Genomic DNA, 16713 nt, shown 5'->3' with positions numbered 1-16713 from the left:
ACCTTTTGTCCTTGTGTGTTGCATTAGGGGATCCCTTCCCCTCCCAACCTCAATTTCCTGGAACCCCCGCCCAACCCCCTCATGACTCAAGTGGGGGACACAAAAGAGCAGGAAGCTGCCATCCAGGGCCTCCACCCCCAGCCTGTCATTCAATGACGCATGCTTCCCTGGGGTGGCAAGTCAGCAGAGAGAGGGGGCAATCGGGGTAGAGGCTAGGACTGCCCATGGGGAGAGAGCTCGACGCTGGCCAGCGTGTGGAAGCTGGGGAAACTACAATTCCCAGAATGCAGGTGGGGCCTACTAACACTCTTCAGGCACTGCATGTGGTAGTGCATGCTGGGGTTTGTAGTTCTATGCCATCTGAGGGCTGAGGAAAGGCCATGAGCTGGGCATCTGGGTCCACAGGGGTTGGAGTTTTGTGGATTTGAGACCTCAGAGACAAAGAGAAACTGCGTGAAAGAAACGGAAGTCGAGAGACTGGGAGAGGTGGCGACTGGGAGAGGCAGACAGGCAGACAAATAAACATGTGGATTTGTGTTGGCCAGACTCCTTTGGAAAACAGCAGAGGATACGATTGGGTTGGGCCTGGGGTGGGGCTGGGGGTGGCAGGCAGATTGGACGGAAGGAACAGGTTGTGCCGAGAACTCTGGGGTCACACCAACAAGGTGGGGCCCCCCAGGGTGGAGGGTGGAGGGTGGAACAGAGGAGCCTGCTTCCAGACACCGGTGGTGTGCTGCCCTCTCTCAGGACGAGAGGAGACAGACAGGAGGCCTGTGCTCAGGCCGAACCCCCAGGCGACAGCCACCGTGAGACGCCCACGTCCTCAGCACGTCTTGGCTGCACCATGGGCCACAGGCTGTTCCTGTGGCCTGACTCCATCTGGGCTCCATGCTGCTGCCAGATACCTCCCGGAGCACGCCTTGGCTCTCCCAGAGACTGTCAGCCAAGGCCAAAGCCACCTCGACGCACTGGGCTGGCGCTCAGCTTTCCCAGGGTGCTGCCCGTGATACACACGTGGGCTTTCACAGGTTCCCAAATTGTCCTTGTGCAGTCCGCCTCCGGGCCTTTGCTTGTACTGTCCCTTCCACATGTTCTTTTCCCTCTGACTAAGGAAACATCCTCCCTCTTCCTCCCAGCCCACCCTTGGCAGCTCTGGGCGGACTCTGCCCCGACCACCCTGTTAGAGAGCAGGTGTCTGCCGCAGGCAGTGCTGGTGGCCGACTACCTCTGGTTGCCGTGCCCGTGGGCTCCGCCCGGCATTCGGTCCACAGCCTCGCGCTTCCCTGAAAGCTTCAGACCGTCCCTGAGCCCTGGGGAGGGCTTATGATGGATCAGGTACAGGGAGGGTCTGGCCCTGTACTATATGAGGCCCCCAAACTCCTTGGGTCTGGTCCCACCAAGGCGGGTGCGGGTGGGACTCAGAATCCAATAGATCTGTAGCAGGCTCATTTTTAAGTTGACAATTTTGTACGGCCTGCAGATGGTGTTCTAAATATCCAAATGGCCCTTGGCAGGGAAAAGGTTCCCCATCTCTGTTCCAGATCTTTCTCCTGGCCAATCCTGCTCCCCCCAGCTTCCCTGCCATCTTCCTGAGGCAGTACCCCCAACGATCCTTTTAGGCTTAAAAAAAAAAAAAAAGATTTATTTATTTATTTATTTGAAAGGGGAGGGAGGGGAGAGCACTCTTCCCTAATTGGCCCCAAGAGCTGGAGCTTTGCCGATCTGAACCAGGAGCCAGGAGCTTCTTCCAGATCTCCCACATGGGTGTAGCGGCCCAAGGACTTGGGCCATCTTCCACTGCCCTCCCAGGCCATAGCAGAGAGCTGGGTTGGAAGTGGAGCAGCTGGGTCTTGAACTGACGTCCATATGGGATGCCGGCACTGCAGGTGGTGGCTTTACCTGCTATGCCACAGCACCGGCCCCCCTCTTAGGCTTCTAAATCCTTCTTGGGCCTGCCTTCAGGAGGACCCCGTTGACACCCAGACTGGTTCCTCTGGGATCATCAGCACCCCCTTCTCATGCTCCCCAGGCAGCTCCGGGTCACCCTGTGCCCAGGACTTGGGGATGTCTCTTCCCCTGGTTGTTCCCAGTCAGTCACAGTTTTTGGGCAGCTTGTGGTGCGTGTGAGCACTCGCCCGGATGACGATGGGTGCTCTGGAAGACACAGGACAGTTCTGCTTGCCTGGGGCCCTCTGCTGGGTCTCAGCACCCTCTACTGAGCAGGTGTTTCATAAACAGAGGCGTTTGCTTTCCTGCTGCATGCCAGAGACTCAAGCCTATGTTTGGAGAGGAGGCACCGAGAAGGGATTTGGCTGAGACGAGATGGGTCTGGGCAGAGACGGCGCCGGTCTGGGTGAATGGGAGGGGTCCTAGAGGCAGCACAGTCTGGCTGCTGGGACAGCCGGGCACGGCTCAGTACATCAGCATTGGGCCAGGCGAGGCCCGAGTTCTTTTTTTTAATTTTGTAGTTAATTAATTAATTAATTTTTAAGATTTATTTATTTTATTTGAAAGAGTTACAGAGAGAGAGAGAGAGAGAGAGAAGTCTTCCGTCCGATGGTTCACTTCCCAATTGGCCGCAACGGCCAGGGCTGTGCCGATCTGAAGCCAGGAGCTTCCTCCGGGTTTCCCATGTGGATGCAGGGGCCCCATGGACTTGGGCCATCTTTCACTGCTATCCCAGGCCACAGCAGAGAGCTGGATTGGAAGTGGAGCAGCCAGGTCTCAAACCGACGCCCATGTGGAATGCTGGCGCTTCAGGCCAGGGTGTTAACCCACTGCACCACAGCACCCCCCCCCCCCATTTCTTTTTTTTAAACAATAGGCAATCTTATGTCTTTTACTTGATTTTATTATTATTATTATTATTTTTATTTTTATTTTTGACAGGCAGAGTGGACAGTGAGAGAGAGACAGAGAGAAAGGTCTTCCTTTTGCCATTGGTTCACCCTCCAATGGCCGCCGCGGTAGGCGTGCTGCGGCCGGCGCACCGCGCTGATCCGATGGCAGGAGCCAGGTGCTTCTCCTGGTCTCCTATGGGGTGCAGGGCCCAAGGACTTGGGCCATCCTCCACTGCACTCCCTGGCCACAGCAGAGAGCTGGCCTGGAAGAGGGGCAACCGGGACAGGATTGGTGCCCCGACCGGGACTAGAACCCGGTGTGCTGGCGCCGCAAGGCGGAGGATTAGCCTAGTGAGCCGCGGCGCCGGCCTTGATTTTAAAAACATATTTATCAGGGAGAAGGAGAGAGAGAGAGAGAGAGAGAGAGAGAGAGAGAGAGAGAGAGAGAGAGAGAGATCACTCATCCACTGATTTACTCCTCAGATGCCTGCAACCTGCAATAGCTATGGCTGGGCCGTGTCCAAAGCCAGGAGCTGGGAACTCTGTCTGGGCCTCCATGTGGCTGTCAGGAGCCGGAGGACTTCATCCATGCCCTCAGGGTGTGCATTGGTGGGAAGCTGGTGGGAAGCTGGCGAAGAGAGCGTAGCTGGGGCTGGAAGCCACGCCCCTGGTACGGGATGTGGGTGTCCTATCCAAAGCAGTACGTTGACTCCTGCAGGAGCCACAAGGGGAGGCTTTCCTGGGTGGGAAGCCTCCCTCTCCCCCTCTCCTGGGGCGGCCAGGTTACCCCGCATGTCCTAACTTCCCCCAAGGCACCCTGCTCAGCCATGCTGGTTCCTCCGGTGCTGATGCAGGGTCTCTGCTCTTCCCTCCCCGGGCTGTGCCCCTTTAGGGCTCTGCTCTTTGCCGCATTCTAGAGTATTTCCCGAAAGACCAGTTTTCAAGGTTTTAGGGTTACAGCTCTCCTGACAGGAAATAGCTTGCATTGGCCAGTGCCACAGCTCACTAGGCTAATCCTTCGCCTGCGGCATCGGCACCCCAGGTTCTAGTCCCGGTCAAGGCGCCGGATTCTGTCCCGGTTGCTCCTCTTCCAGCCCAGCTCTCTGCTGTGTCCCGGGAGGGCAGTGGAGGATGGCCCAAATGCTTGGGCCCTGCACCCGCATGGGAGACCAGGAGGAAGTACCTGGCTCCTGGCTTTGGATCGGCAGCGCACCGGCCGTGGCGGCCATTTGGGGGGTGAACCAATGGAAGGAAGACCTTTCTCTCTGTCTCTCTCTCTCACTGTCTAACTCTGCCTGTCAAAAAAAAAAAAAAAAAAAAAAAGGAAATAACTTGCACTTTACAGCATGGGGTCTCAGAGCTGCTTGGGGCTGTGGAGAAAATCTGGCTGGGCACCCAGCCCTTCCCTCCCTGACAGTGGCCGAGCTCCGCTGCCGGGAAGACCAGCGCAGCCCCCCACCCTCATTGGTTCCCATGGGCAGGATGATGGCTTTCCATGGTGGGTAAAGGACCACTTCCCTGGGGAGGGCTGGGCCCCTGTTGCCCTGAACTCTGAGACGGTGGCAAATCTTGTTCATGTCTTCCACCAAGCCCAGAGCCCTGACCTTGGGGCCCCTGAGTCAGGAAGGCAAGGCCTTGGGCCCAGGGCATGTGTGCGGGGGCTGCAGAGGGCAGTGGGTGACGGGAGCGGAAGGCCCTTGCTCTTTATAGCCCAACTCCGGCTTGTTCAGTGTGAGCTGGAAGTGCCCCACCCTCTCCACTATGAGCAGCTTCCTTCCTGCCTGCTGGCAAAGACTGGGTGGGGAGAAGAGGGGAAGGGAGAGGAGGGAGGCGAGCAAAGCCAGGAACGGGGAGGGGGCAGCCTTTGCCGCCTGGGAGGAACCCCTCCCCCAGGATGTAACTCACTGGGGCTGTGTGTCAGAGGCTGGTAGGGAATGGTAAGCTTTGCTCAGCTTCCAGGTTGCAGGGCTGCAACTGGGTGCTGGGGAGAGCTTTGAGGCAGGGGCTCCCCTGGGCTGTTGAGATCAATCCAGGCTTGGAAGGAGCTGCCTATCAGAAAGGCGTTGTGGTGTGAACCCTGGCCGCCTTCCAGCAGCCCTGGCCCTTCTCCAGACAGCCACCTGAGGGCAGCAGAGAGCTGAAGAGGAGAGATTTGCGCAAAGTACTGGGATCAGAGCACTCAAGGGAGCGAGCAAAGAGCCAAGGGTGTGTGCCTCTGAGTCCAGTCTGAGGGATGGCGCCTTTGCAGAAGCCTGAAGCTGCTGCAGGCGACTCTATGAGCATCCCACCCCCAAACTCTCGTGCCCTGGTCTGCTTCCAGCACAGCCCACATGGGATGTAGTGGTCTGAAGGTGCAGGGAGCTGTGCCCAGCACCACCAGGGCATGTGCATCAGGCGCTGTGGCTTCTGTGGGAGGAAGTCTCCCTCCCTCAAGTGTGCTCCCTGGGGCGCAGCTCAGGGAGCAGCCTGAGCTGATCCAGACTCTTCTACCTCCTGGGCCTCCCACTGACCTGGAGGTCACGTGGCAGAGAGGTGTTCAGAACCCCCTGGCCCTGGCCTGGTGGTGGTGGTGACCCCCAGCCTTTGGGGGCTCCTTAGGGGTTGGCCTAACTTCCTGAGAGGAATTCAAGAATCTGCAGGCCTTGATTCCCCTTGAGGTTTAGACTTTCCTGTCCAGCCTACTGCCCTGAGTGGCTCATGCCTGTGGGTTGCATACAAATACGTGCATGTATCTCAGTCTGTCCCTGCTGCTGTAACAGAACACCAGGAACCGCGTGGCCTGTGTGCAACAGAACTGTACTCACCACAGTTTGGGAGCCTGAAGTCCAAGATCAAGGTGCTGGCAGGTTTGGTGTCTGGTGAGGGCCCACTTCCTAGCTCATACCTGATGCCTTCTCACTGTGTGCTCAAGTGGTGGAAGGGGCAAAGCTCTCTGGGGCCCTTTTGATAAGGGCACTAATCCCATCCACCAGGGCTCCACCCCTGACCTAATCACCTCCCCAAACCATCACACTGGGGGTTAGAATCTCCATGTGTGAACTTTGGAGGTTTCAAACACTTGGTCTAAAGCATGTACATATGTACATGTATGTATTGTACATGTGCGTACCTATGTGCGTAGACACATGTGTGCATTTATATATGTGGGTGCATAAACACGTGTGGGTGCATATATGTATCTGTGTAAACACGAGCACATGTACATATGCATGTGTGTAAACACATGTGTGTGCATGTATGTGTCTGAACACATGTGTGCATGCATATATGTGGGTGTGTATCTGTATAAACATATATTAATGTATGTAGGTAGGTGTGCATCTCTTGTGTGAACATACATGTGTATGTATATACATGGGTGTGTGCAAACATGTGCATGCAAATATGTGTGAACACACGCCTGTATGTATATATTGGGTATATATTGGGTGTATCTGTGTAAACACACAACTGCATGTATGTATATGCATATGTAAACATGTGTGCATGCATGCATGTCTCTGTGTAAACACATGTGTGCATGTACACATGGGCAGTGTGTCCTGGTCTCCTTCACTGACCTGTCTCCTCATCTGGTCCTTGCCCCTCCAAAGTTAATTTGGGCCAAGAACATCAGTGTGCATGCAAATGTTTGAACATCCATAGGGCCTTGAAATTGCCCATCATCCCTGGGACCCAGACATTTTTAGGGCCAGACTGAGGTGTCCTGAATGATGACCTGGGGGGGGGTCCCTGTCTCAGGCTTTGGGAGCCATACAGAGAAAGCCACACTGTTTATCTGCTAACGTAAGATTCTAAGGTCCCTCCGGACTTGAGGGACCTCAGTTGTCAGGATTGGCCTGGAAGGCCCTGTCCCCTTCTTCCCTCCTCCCTTCTTCCTCTCCTCCTGTTCAGTCCCTCAGGCTGGCCCAGTTTCCTGGTGTGGTTGCTGTGGTGCTGAGTCTCTTGGGAACCAGAGCTTTGAGCATCAAGTGTGCCCAGCATGGAAATTCTGTAGCAACCGCAGTGGGGGTTGTCTCGGCAGAGCCCTTCCCTGCTGCCTCTCAGGTGCCCCAAGAGGGGCCAGGCCCTCTCCGCAAACCAGGGTGGGAAGACTGGCCTCTACATTCCCCTGCTGATTCATGGGATATGGGAATCTGGACCCCAAACCCCGATGCACCTTCAGTCACTGTGACATTTGTTTTTGCTTCTGCTTTCCCAAATGGACCATAGGCCCCTTGGCTCTCAGTGGCCTGCCCAGGACCAGCTAAAAAGATCTCGCTGGTGTGTTTGCTGCTGTTGCTGCTGAATCTGACTTTCCTGGGTTCCCATTCTGTTGTTTGATTCCCTAACCTCCAGCCTGGGCCACTCTAGGAACCGCCCATCCCATTTCCTAGAGGAGCCCGGAGCTCCATGATGCTCTGCCTCACAGATCCAGAAGGGGGAGCTCTCTGAGCCCTTTCTTTTTCAGAAGAGAAAGACCCAGTCCTCTCTTGGACATTCTGGGCCCCTGCCCAGGGAGTGGCCTCTGTTGTTACCTTCACATGCTCACCTGCACTGGACTGGTGGTTTCCAGGAGGGTAAAGATGAGGCCCTGACCATGGTTCTCATCTCAAATTTTCCCTAAACCCTCTGTTCTTGTAAATACCTCCTTTGCCCTTCCAACCTTAAAATATTCTCTCCCTGTTCCAAGGTCAAGAACTCATGGTCAGCCCCACTTTGTAAAGGTGGGATCTAGAGTGATGTGGCTTCTCTTGTCAGTTGCTGTCAGTCATATTTTACTCCTGTAATATTGTCTGTCCACTAATTGCTAACTTAGTAAGGCCAGGGGTTGGTTGGTTTGTGGACATCTTATTTCCCTAGGAACCCTGCACAGTGTGGAACACACAGAAAGTGATGGGTAATTGTTTGGGAGTAGATCATGGAGATGATTGAAGGCAGATTTAGTTGGAACTGAGTTCTCTTCTCTGGCCCTTGGTGTTGGCTGGCTCAGTAGCTGATGACCCTGGGAGTGGGTAGCTCCCTTCAGGACTTGGAACTAGAGTTGGGTTAACATTCCCATTATCAACTCCTCCCCCAGTGCTAGAATAGGCTCTGAATTCTGCCTGATTTTAACGCTATAAATGGGGCATAGTTCTGAAAATCTGACATAGTCACCTCTATATCCACAGCTCTCTCTCTTTCTCTCCTCTCTCTTCCTCACACACACGCACACACACATGCACATATGCATGGACACACACATACAACTCTCACTTTGAACTTGAATTCTCTATTTCTTTAGCTACTGTTATATGTGGTGTATAACCCCCAACCTGGACTAGTGTGGTGAGAAAACCATTTCACCAAGGATGATGAGACCTGACTGCTTGTCCAGCTCCATTTCCAACTTGTGATATAACCTTCATGAAAAGTCTTCCTACTCTGAATCTCTGTTTTCTCATCTAAAATACGGAAGTGTTTGTGTTTGGCTCTAATATTTTATAAAGTACTAGAAACTCCCAATGGAAATCTGAGAGTTGCAAGAGTAAAATTCAGGGGCCAATTTGTATTTTTTCTAACGGCAGTGGGTGAAGGAGAAAGGTACATTCTGAGTGCACAGAAGGCCTTTGCTTCTTGGCACCAAATGGTTAAAAAAATCCAGTTCTTGCTCCACCATAAGCTGCCTCCTAGAGCTACTTTTCATGGTTTGGGGATGGCTGTCTAATTCATTATGTTCTGAAGAGGACCCCGATCTTGTTCCCTGATTTCTTGCTGAACTTGGCATGAAGAGCGTTCAGCACCTTGGACAGAGTCAGAGCTTCAGCCTGGCTGCTGGGCTCCAGCAGCCAAGAAAGTCTGGGATCCCCCACACCAGCTTCCCTGGTGGAAATAGCTCAAAACATGGCTTGTGCCTTAGTACTTTTCAGTTCTCCCAAATAAAGTCCTATAATTTTCAAAAGATTGAACTTGTTCTGCAAACTCTGAGGGCATTATTAAACAACAAAACCAATCTATTTCCTAGAATAGCATTAGATGCATATAAGGTGCTTAGTAAATATATTTTTGAAGGAATACATGCAGATTTAGCCCTAAGACAAGTGTCCTAACCACCTTATGACCAGATTCTTCCTTACCACCAGCTTCTCCTATATAATAGTTCTAGACCTTCTATCGCTCTCTAAGCTCTAGAGTCTCACTTGAAGAAGCCACTTTTCATACCTGAGGAGCAAAATCCCTAAACCAAAGGGACAGATAGCTGTTAATTTTGCAGGCACAGGAAGCTTAAAACTTCTCTCTTCTCTTTCTCACTTGTGTTTGAGTATGGATTGGTGGGTGGACCCACATCTGACTCTTGTTGTGATATTGAACTATGAAGCTGTTCTTCCCCTCTTCCTGTGCTTGGAAAATCCCTTACAATACAGGAGGGTCACAGCCCCACCCTACTCCCCCCAGGAAGCCCTCTCAGCTGCCTCAGCTCACTCAGAGCCCTCCCTCTGTTGAGCTCTCCAGTGTTCACCATCAGTAGCATTAGATGGCTTTCATGACTTTATGCCCATTTGTTCTCCCTCCCCAGTTAGACTATGAACTCTTGTAGGTGGAGGTCATGCCATATGTTTGTTTCCAACAGACCCTGCAGTGACAAGCACACAGCAGGTGCGGTGGAGACCCATCAGTCTTAGGGTTTTCTTGTCTGTCCTTAAGAGTTTCCCACTATACTTATTTTTAGTCTGAAATAAATATGTAGGATGGACCTTGGTGCTATTTGTGGAGGAACCACTGGCCCCAAGGGCAGCCAGGATAAGAGATGAGAGGCAGCAGGTGGAGGTGGAGATGCATATTGAGGGGAAATGGACTGCTCATGGCTGGCGAGTATGGCTGTATTGGATTAAGAATCACTTGTTGTGTGCAGTAGAAGGGCTCTCAGAGGCCAGATTGTTTGGTCTCATTTTCAAAGTAAGGAAAATGATATTTAGTGGTACTCTAAAATATCACTAAATAGATATAATATTGTGTATTAATACACAATAAATGTCTGGTCCCTCTCCATCACTTCTGACCTCTCCCTCGGACTATTGCTTATCTTCATGTGGCAGGTTATATTTTTCAAAGGTGGTCATGCCAATAGATCACATCGCCATGCTTTTCTTGAAATCTGACAGTGACACTCCTTCACTCAGAGGTGGGGCCTATGTTCTTTCCCCTTGAATCCAGTGCACCCTGGTTATGACAGAAGTCACTCATGCTTTAAGAGAATATATATTTGTTTTTTTATTTGAGAAGGAGGAAAGAAGGGAGGGTGGGAGGGAGGGAGAGAGAGAGAGAGAGAGTGAAAGGGAGGGAGGGAGAGGGAGAGAGAAGACACTCTCATGTACTGGTTCATTCCCCAAATGTCTGCAACAGCCAGGATTGGGCCAGGCTGAAACTGGGACCAGGAACTTTGACCCAGGTCTCTCACACTGAGGACATGAATGAAATTATGAGCCATCACCAGTGCCTTTCAGGGTCTGTATTAACAGGAAGGAAGCTAGAGTCAGGAGCTGAAGCTGGGAGTTGAACCCTGATACCATGGATATGAGATGTGCATGTCTTAACTGGAGTGGAGTCATAACAAATAGGCTAAATGTCTGAGTCTTACTTTTTTTATAGGAGAGAGAGAGAGAGAGAGAAGGAGGGAGAGGGGAAGGGAGGGAGGGAGCGAGGGAAGGAGGGAGAGAGAGAGAGAGAGAGAGGAAGAGAGGAAGAGAAAGAACAAGGCTAAGTTATTAAAAGTGATACAGCTGCTGACTGGTCTTCTCTTGGGGCATTCACCTTTGGAACCCAGCCATCGTACTGTGAGGAAGGCAGGCAGCTATAAAGAAAGCTTTCATGTAGATGACTGGCTTAGCCCTAGTTGAGGTTCCAGCCGACAGCCAGCATCAGCCATCAAAAGTTAGTGAATAAGTTTTCTAGTCCCTACTCCGGAATGAAGTAGAGTGTCGGCCTAAGTGAAACTACCCAATTTGCAGGTTCATGAGCAAAAGAATGACATCATTGATTTAAGCCATTGGGTTTTGGGATGGATGTTATACAGCAGTAGACACCTGGAACACTTCCTGTAGGCTTCAATTTCTCCAAAGTATCATACATGTTTCATTAATTCAACAAGTCTTTATTAGACTCCTACTGTTCGCCAAGATCTGGATGCAACTTCTATATTCATGGAAAATGCATCTCAGCTGCCACTACTGTTCCTTCAGAGTGTCCCCTTTGCATATGGGTAGAATTCATACTTCCCAGTCCTCTGTAAATGGCCAGCCTGTTGCTCCATGTCACCACACCGTTTTCCCTAGACCTGACTTCCACTCTAGTCTGTGTACCTTTGCTCATGTTGTCCCTTCCACCTGCAGTGCCTCTGTCTTGCCTTGTCTTGACCTTCCAGGACCTCTCCTAGCAAGGTCCTCCTGGGTTCATCCTGTTGAAATGAACCAACACCTTCTGGTAATCCCACAGCACTGGCCACAGACTGCAGTTTCTGGCTGTATACAGCCCCTCTCAAGCCTCGTCAGACTGTTAAACCCAAGGGATCCTGGCTTTTCCTTCTAGTCCTCCTCCCTCCCCTCCCCAGCATTTGGCCCAGGGAGCAGCACATAGAAGGTCCCCAGGAAACATCGGTGAAAGCAACTCTTAATAGAACCAGCATTAGAAGTCAGGACTCCTCAGTCCTAGCCTTGTTTTGGCACCACCAGAGGACTCCCTCCCCAGTGTGGGGAGAAGACCATGGCATGGGCCAGGGCTTGACATGACTGCTGTATGTGGAGCTACTGATGTAGTGAGTGAAGGGAGGGTGAGTCTGAGGTTTGGGATGAGTCGGTCTTTCCTGCCCTTCCTTCCAGTAAACGCTAGGCACCCATCTGGAGGGGAAACACGCTCTCCCCTTTATTCTCCAGTTCCAGCTCATATCTGAAAACATCTCTAATCTGAAGACCCAGTTGCATAGAAAAACAAAGCCCCACCACACAGTCTGAGCATCTCCCTGAGCCCCCTGGGGGCTGCTCTTGTTGTTCCTAGCACTGTTCCTCCACAAGCTGTCTCCCCTGTGCCATCTGGCTGGAACTGCTTCCCAGTCCCCTGTGAGTGTCACCTGCTCTCCTGGGCCGGATTTTGGCTGTGTCTGGCCTGGCCTGCTCCTTGGGGGCCTACCAGCAGGGGCAGGCTTCCATTGCTTTTTTTCCTCCCAGGATGTTCTGGCTTGACTCCCTCAGACTGAGCAGAAGCAGAGAGTGGGGTGGGCAGGATGTTTGCTGTAGACTTCTCTCCCTAAATTGTCTCTTTCTGGGAGCTGGGAGGAGCCTGTGTGTCTCCTTGTAAGCGTAGCTCTCCCTTCTCTCAGTCACAGGCAGAGCTGGGCACAACTCTAGGAATTGTCCCTGAAAATGGCTCTTGGATTCTGAGGCAGAGTGGGCAGGTTTGGAGTGCTCAACAACCCCCTCCCACTGTTAAGGCTGGGGATTTTCCTTTTTGTCCCAGATCTGGGGGCAGCAGAGATGGGAAACTGGTGGGTGGGAGAGGCTTTTGTCTATCAGCTCCTCTGTGGTTCCTTACCTCTTCCCACCTGGCACCTGCAGCCCCAGGAAGGTGGCCTTGGGGAGAGCTTGCCTCATCCCACAGCTTCTCTTCCTTGTCTCAGTCCTTGTCTGTGGGGGTGGAGCCGTGGGACTGCTGTCCCCTGAGCCTCTGAGGAAGTCAGAAATCTGCACTTGGCTTTGACTCTGTGTGTGTGTGTGTGTGTGTGTGATCTCACGTTCCTTAGCTTAAGGGAACAGCTTTCTTGGCTCTGGCACAGAAGGATGGCTCCTCTGTACCTGGCCTGCTCTCTTTCTGGGAGGATTAGGGGTCCCTCTGACTTCCTTAGGATCAGAGTTGGGGCTGGCCCAGCGACATGGGCACTGGAGTAGGAGAACAGCTGACCAGCTGAGAGGAGTACTCCTTCCCTCCAGGGCCTGGCTCTCCCCTTCTTCGGTCTGCAGAGAAATCCTTTTCCAGTCGCCCTCTCCCCCTGCCCATTCTCAGCTGCAGGCCTTTCTTCCTTTTCTCTCCATCCCCTACCTGGAGGCTGGGGCTGATCCCCCTGGATTGCTTCCATGAGGGGCCTGGGTGAGTCGTGAACCCAGATCTGTGGATACAGCTGATGCCAGGCCCCCAAGGAGGAGAAGCCCATATCCCCGCGGGCCCTGGGCATCCCGGGGCTGAGTGCGGAAGCTGCTGGCGTGGAGGGAGCCTAAGGGATGACTGTACAGGCGAGAGCCTCCAACGTTTTTAGCATCAGCTGGTGGAGCCACCTCCTTCTCTCCCACCGGCTGCCTCCCTGAGTCACTGCCCACCCACCAGCAAATAAAAAAGGGTGTCGTCTGCTGGCCAGTGGCCCCATTTGGCCCCAGTGTCTGCCTCTTCTTGCTCCCTAGTGGAAGGTGAGCGTCTGGGTAGGGCGGGCCCACCTCAACCTTTTTGTCTGTGCCTTTGCCTCCTTCCAGACTCTGCTGCTTTTCCTGCCTTTGTTCCTCCCCTCCCCCACTGTCCCTGATGGTTCTCCCTGGTGACAAGACCCAGCCCCTAGCTCCAAGGACAGAGGCAGCTGCAAGCCCTCAGGAGCCCCCACATGGCCCCATCCATCTAGACAGGCCTCTGATCTGGGCTGCAGGGGAGGGGACCCAGGCCTGGCTAAGCTGTTCAGCTGTCAACACTCTGCCCTGGTCTTTCCGTGGCCCTGCCTGGCTGCTTATGCCTGGAACACCTCGGCCCCGAGACCCTCACTCAGAGCCAGGCAGGCGGTGGGCAGACACCCTGCCTGCCCTTGAGCATCCTCAGGCCTCCTTGCCTAAATAAGGGAGCTGCAGCTGGAGCGAGCCAGCTGGCTGGGGGGGAGGGGCCTGCGGCTAGGCCAGGGTTTTCCGAGGGGCTGGGCCGCCGCGGCCGCTGCAGGGCCCCAGCCCTCCGATTGGGTCTGCAAGGCTGGCCCTCGCGCTGCAGGGGGAGGGCGGGCCGCTGGCACTCGGGGATCCCCTGGTTGGAACCTCGCGCTCAGAGGCCTGTCTTTGATCCCAGCAGCTAGGAGGCCGCAACTGCTGTCAGAATGTCCCTCCGTGTGCGTGACCCCCACGGAGAGCCCTGTAACTCCAGAGCGCCGTGTGTGCGTGTGTGTGTGCGTGTTGGGGGGGCGTGCCCCTCCTGTCACCCACCCTTATCTCAAATCTCTGCGGGCCTGGGCCTCCAGATTGCATTGTCTCTTTTCCCGGGTCTCCCTGACCTTGGGCTCATCTTCCTAGGGCCTAGGCCTCGCCCCTGCCACCCGCAGCAGGCACTGAGCTCACGCTGTGTGTACCACGCCGGTGCTGGCCACGGTGAGGAACCAGGGCATAGGGACCGGCCCTCTCTCTTCAAATCGGGTTTCTCAGCCCCCGATCTGCGGTGGGGGCGGAATCCGCACCCCCGTCTCTGGCCCACCTCCAAGCCAGCGTCGCACCTGTGCTCACGGTTCCCCTACTTAAGGGTGCCTGCCCCCTCTTCGGGGCGATCAAGTCCCGGGGGCTCCGCGGCGGGAGCGAGGGTCTGGGGTTGGGGGAGCCCTCGGCACGGCTCAGCCAATGGGAAGGGCGGGCGCGCGGGTTGGGGGGAAGAGGGCGGCGCTGCGGGCGCGCGGCTGGCGGGAGGGGGCCGGGAGGCGGGGGCCGGAGCCGGAGGGGCGCGCGCCGCATTAACCCTTCCGCGGCCGGGCCGAGCCGCAGGCGCTGCCCGAGCCGCGGGCGCCGGAGCGGCTGTCGGCGCGGCGGCGGCGGGCGGGCGGGAGCCGGGAGCCGGGCGCTCGGGCGGGCAGAGCGCAGCGCGTGGACGCGGCGGAGCTGGGCCCGCGGCTCGGCTGGGGCCGGCAGACAGGTGTGCGGGCGGCTGGAGCTCAGGCGGCTCCAGGCCCGGCCTGCGGTCCCGAGCCGGGAGCTGGGCGCCGGGCGCCGAGCGGGGTCCCCGCGCCCGCAGTCCAGCCCCGGCCCCGCCCGTGCTCAGCTTTGCCGCGGGGGTGCGGAGACCACGGCTGGGCCGGGCCACCCGAAGACTAGTGTTGGGCCGGGCCGGGCCGGGGTGGGTGGGGGCCCGCCCGGCCCGCCCATGGGCTCAGGATGCCGGTGCGGAGGGGCCACGTCGCGCCGCAGAACACCTTCCTGGACACCATCATCCGCAAGTTTGAGGGCCAGAGTGAGTGGGGGAGGGGGCCGCACGGGGAGGGGGCTCTGAGGGCGGGCCGAGCTGTAACGAGTGTGGCTGGGGGGGCGTGCCTGGGCCGTGCGCATCGCTAAGTGCGAGTCTGTGGGGGCTGGTGGGCCCCGAGGACTGGCCAGGGGCTGCCGGACAAGGTTTGGTGCTGGGGGGCCGTGCGTGCCAGGGTAGAGGGGGCAAGGGATCTGGTCTTGGGGCTTCGTTCAGACTTCCGGGACGGGAGAGCGTGTGTGTGACATCCTGAGTGTTTAGGGAATGTGCGGGTGTCCGCAACTCCGGGAGCCTGGATGTGGATGGGGCTGGGCGGATGCAAGGACACGAGAATGTCTGTGATCCAGACCGTGGGACCCTAACAGTACCCTGTGCATCCTGATCTGGGCTGTGTTGTATGTGTGAGGGGGCAAAGCTAAGGATGTGGGGTCAGAACTCCATCTGCTCTTGAGTGTGTGTGTGTGTGTGTATGGCATGGCTATGACCCTGAACCTGTGTGTCACTCTTGAGTTTGACCCTCTGTGGGCAGGAGGCAGGTGTCCTGGGGCTGAAGCTGGGCTTCCAGGGTAACAGGTTCAATGTGGTGCCCCCTTGTTGAGGGTTTTCCCCCAACCCCTTTATGCTGGCCTGGCAGGAGAGGCTTCCAGAAGTGTCCCGGGCTAGGTGAATGTTCTGGGTATTTGTGTGCCTGTCCCCAAGACTGCATGTGCTACAGTGGGTGTGACTGCCAAAGGCCCTGGGAGTGCAGAGAGGGTGACATTCCTTGCCCATGACCCTGCGAGCACAGGACAACGTGTGCTTGTAACTGTGGTGGGGGGAGGGAGGGGTCAGTTGGATGGGCAGCATTGTCTCAAGCAAGGAACAGGATGAGCCTCAGGGGGTGGAGACACTGATGTGGGTGGAAGGCCCAGGGGCTTTCCTCCCCACAAGCTGTGGGGGCACAGGGAAGACCCTGGGCTGGGATGCAGGGGTCTGCCTCCTTGTGCAGTATGCCACTGACTGCCATGGGACCTGGGGTGACTCCTCCCTGGGTCTGTCTCCACATCCGTGAAGGATGGGAAGACCAAAGAGGTCTTTTGTGTCCCTTCTGTCTTGGTATTCCAGGATCTCAGGGCAGAGCCTGGGGAAGGGGTGAGGCTTGCATTCAAAGAAACTTGCTCTTCTCTCCCAGGCCTGGGAGTAAGGACCAGGGGTGGTTTTCCATCTACGAGGGTCTGGGGTATATGGCTGTTACTCTGGACAGTCTCGGGCTGAATCAGAGATAGAGGCAGAATTAAGGGTCTCTTCCTGCGACAGGAAGCCAACTCCTGGGGTTAATGATTGCCTGGGAGTGTTTTTTTTGGGGGGGTGGTATCTTGGGAATGGATCTAAAGATGACCCAATCCCAAAAGGTAACTCTCTTGAGGCCAGGGGAAGGGAGGAGGCATGGCCAGCTTCAAGGTGCCCCTGCAGCCGCTGCCTGGTCCTTGCTCGTGGGATTGCCCAGGGCCACAGCCTAAAGGCTGTGTCTGCTGGGGAGGCCAGGGGGAGAGCTCCAACCGCTATCGAAAGCCCCAGCATTAGAGGCCAAAGTGGCCGGAAACTTCTGTTTATAGAAAGCTCTTGTCCCTGGAGCATCTTGCCTGGCAAAGCTGAGGCCGTTGCCTGCCTGCCTGCTGCTCACCTGCCAGCCTGG

The 16713-nt window shown here is 55.4% G+C and overlaps 1 protein-coding gene across 1 annotated transcript in view; it reads left to right on the top strand.

Annotated features, from left to right (window-relative positions):
- The first annotated feature begins 14950 nt into the window (after nt 1-14950).
- KCNH2 (potassium voltage-gated channel subfamily H member 2) overlaps nt 14951-16713 on the top strand; it is a 32199-nt gene continuing 30436 nt past the window's right edge. The window contains exon 1 of the mRNA XM_062192845.1: nt 14951-15026. Within this exon, the coding sequence (XP_062048829.1) occupies nt 14951-15026 (76 nt within the window). The remainder of the gene's footprint in view (nt 15027-16713) is intronic.

Source organism: Lepus europaeus, chromosome 5 (genome assembly GCF_033115175.1).
Source record: "Lepus europaeus isolate LE1 chromosome 5, mLepTim1.pri, whole genome shotgun sequence".
NCBI classification, from domain to species: Eukaryota; Metazoa; Chordata; class Mammalia; order Lagomorpha; family Leporidae; genus Lepus; species Lepus europaeus.
Note: the sequence above shows the minus strand (reverse complement) of the source record. Positions and strands in the feature narration are given on the sequence as shown.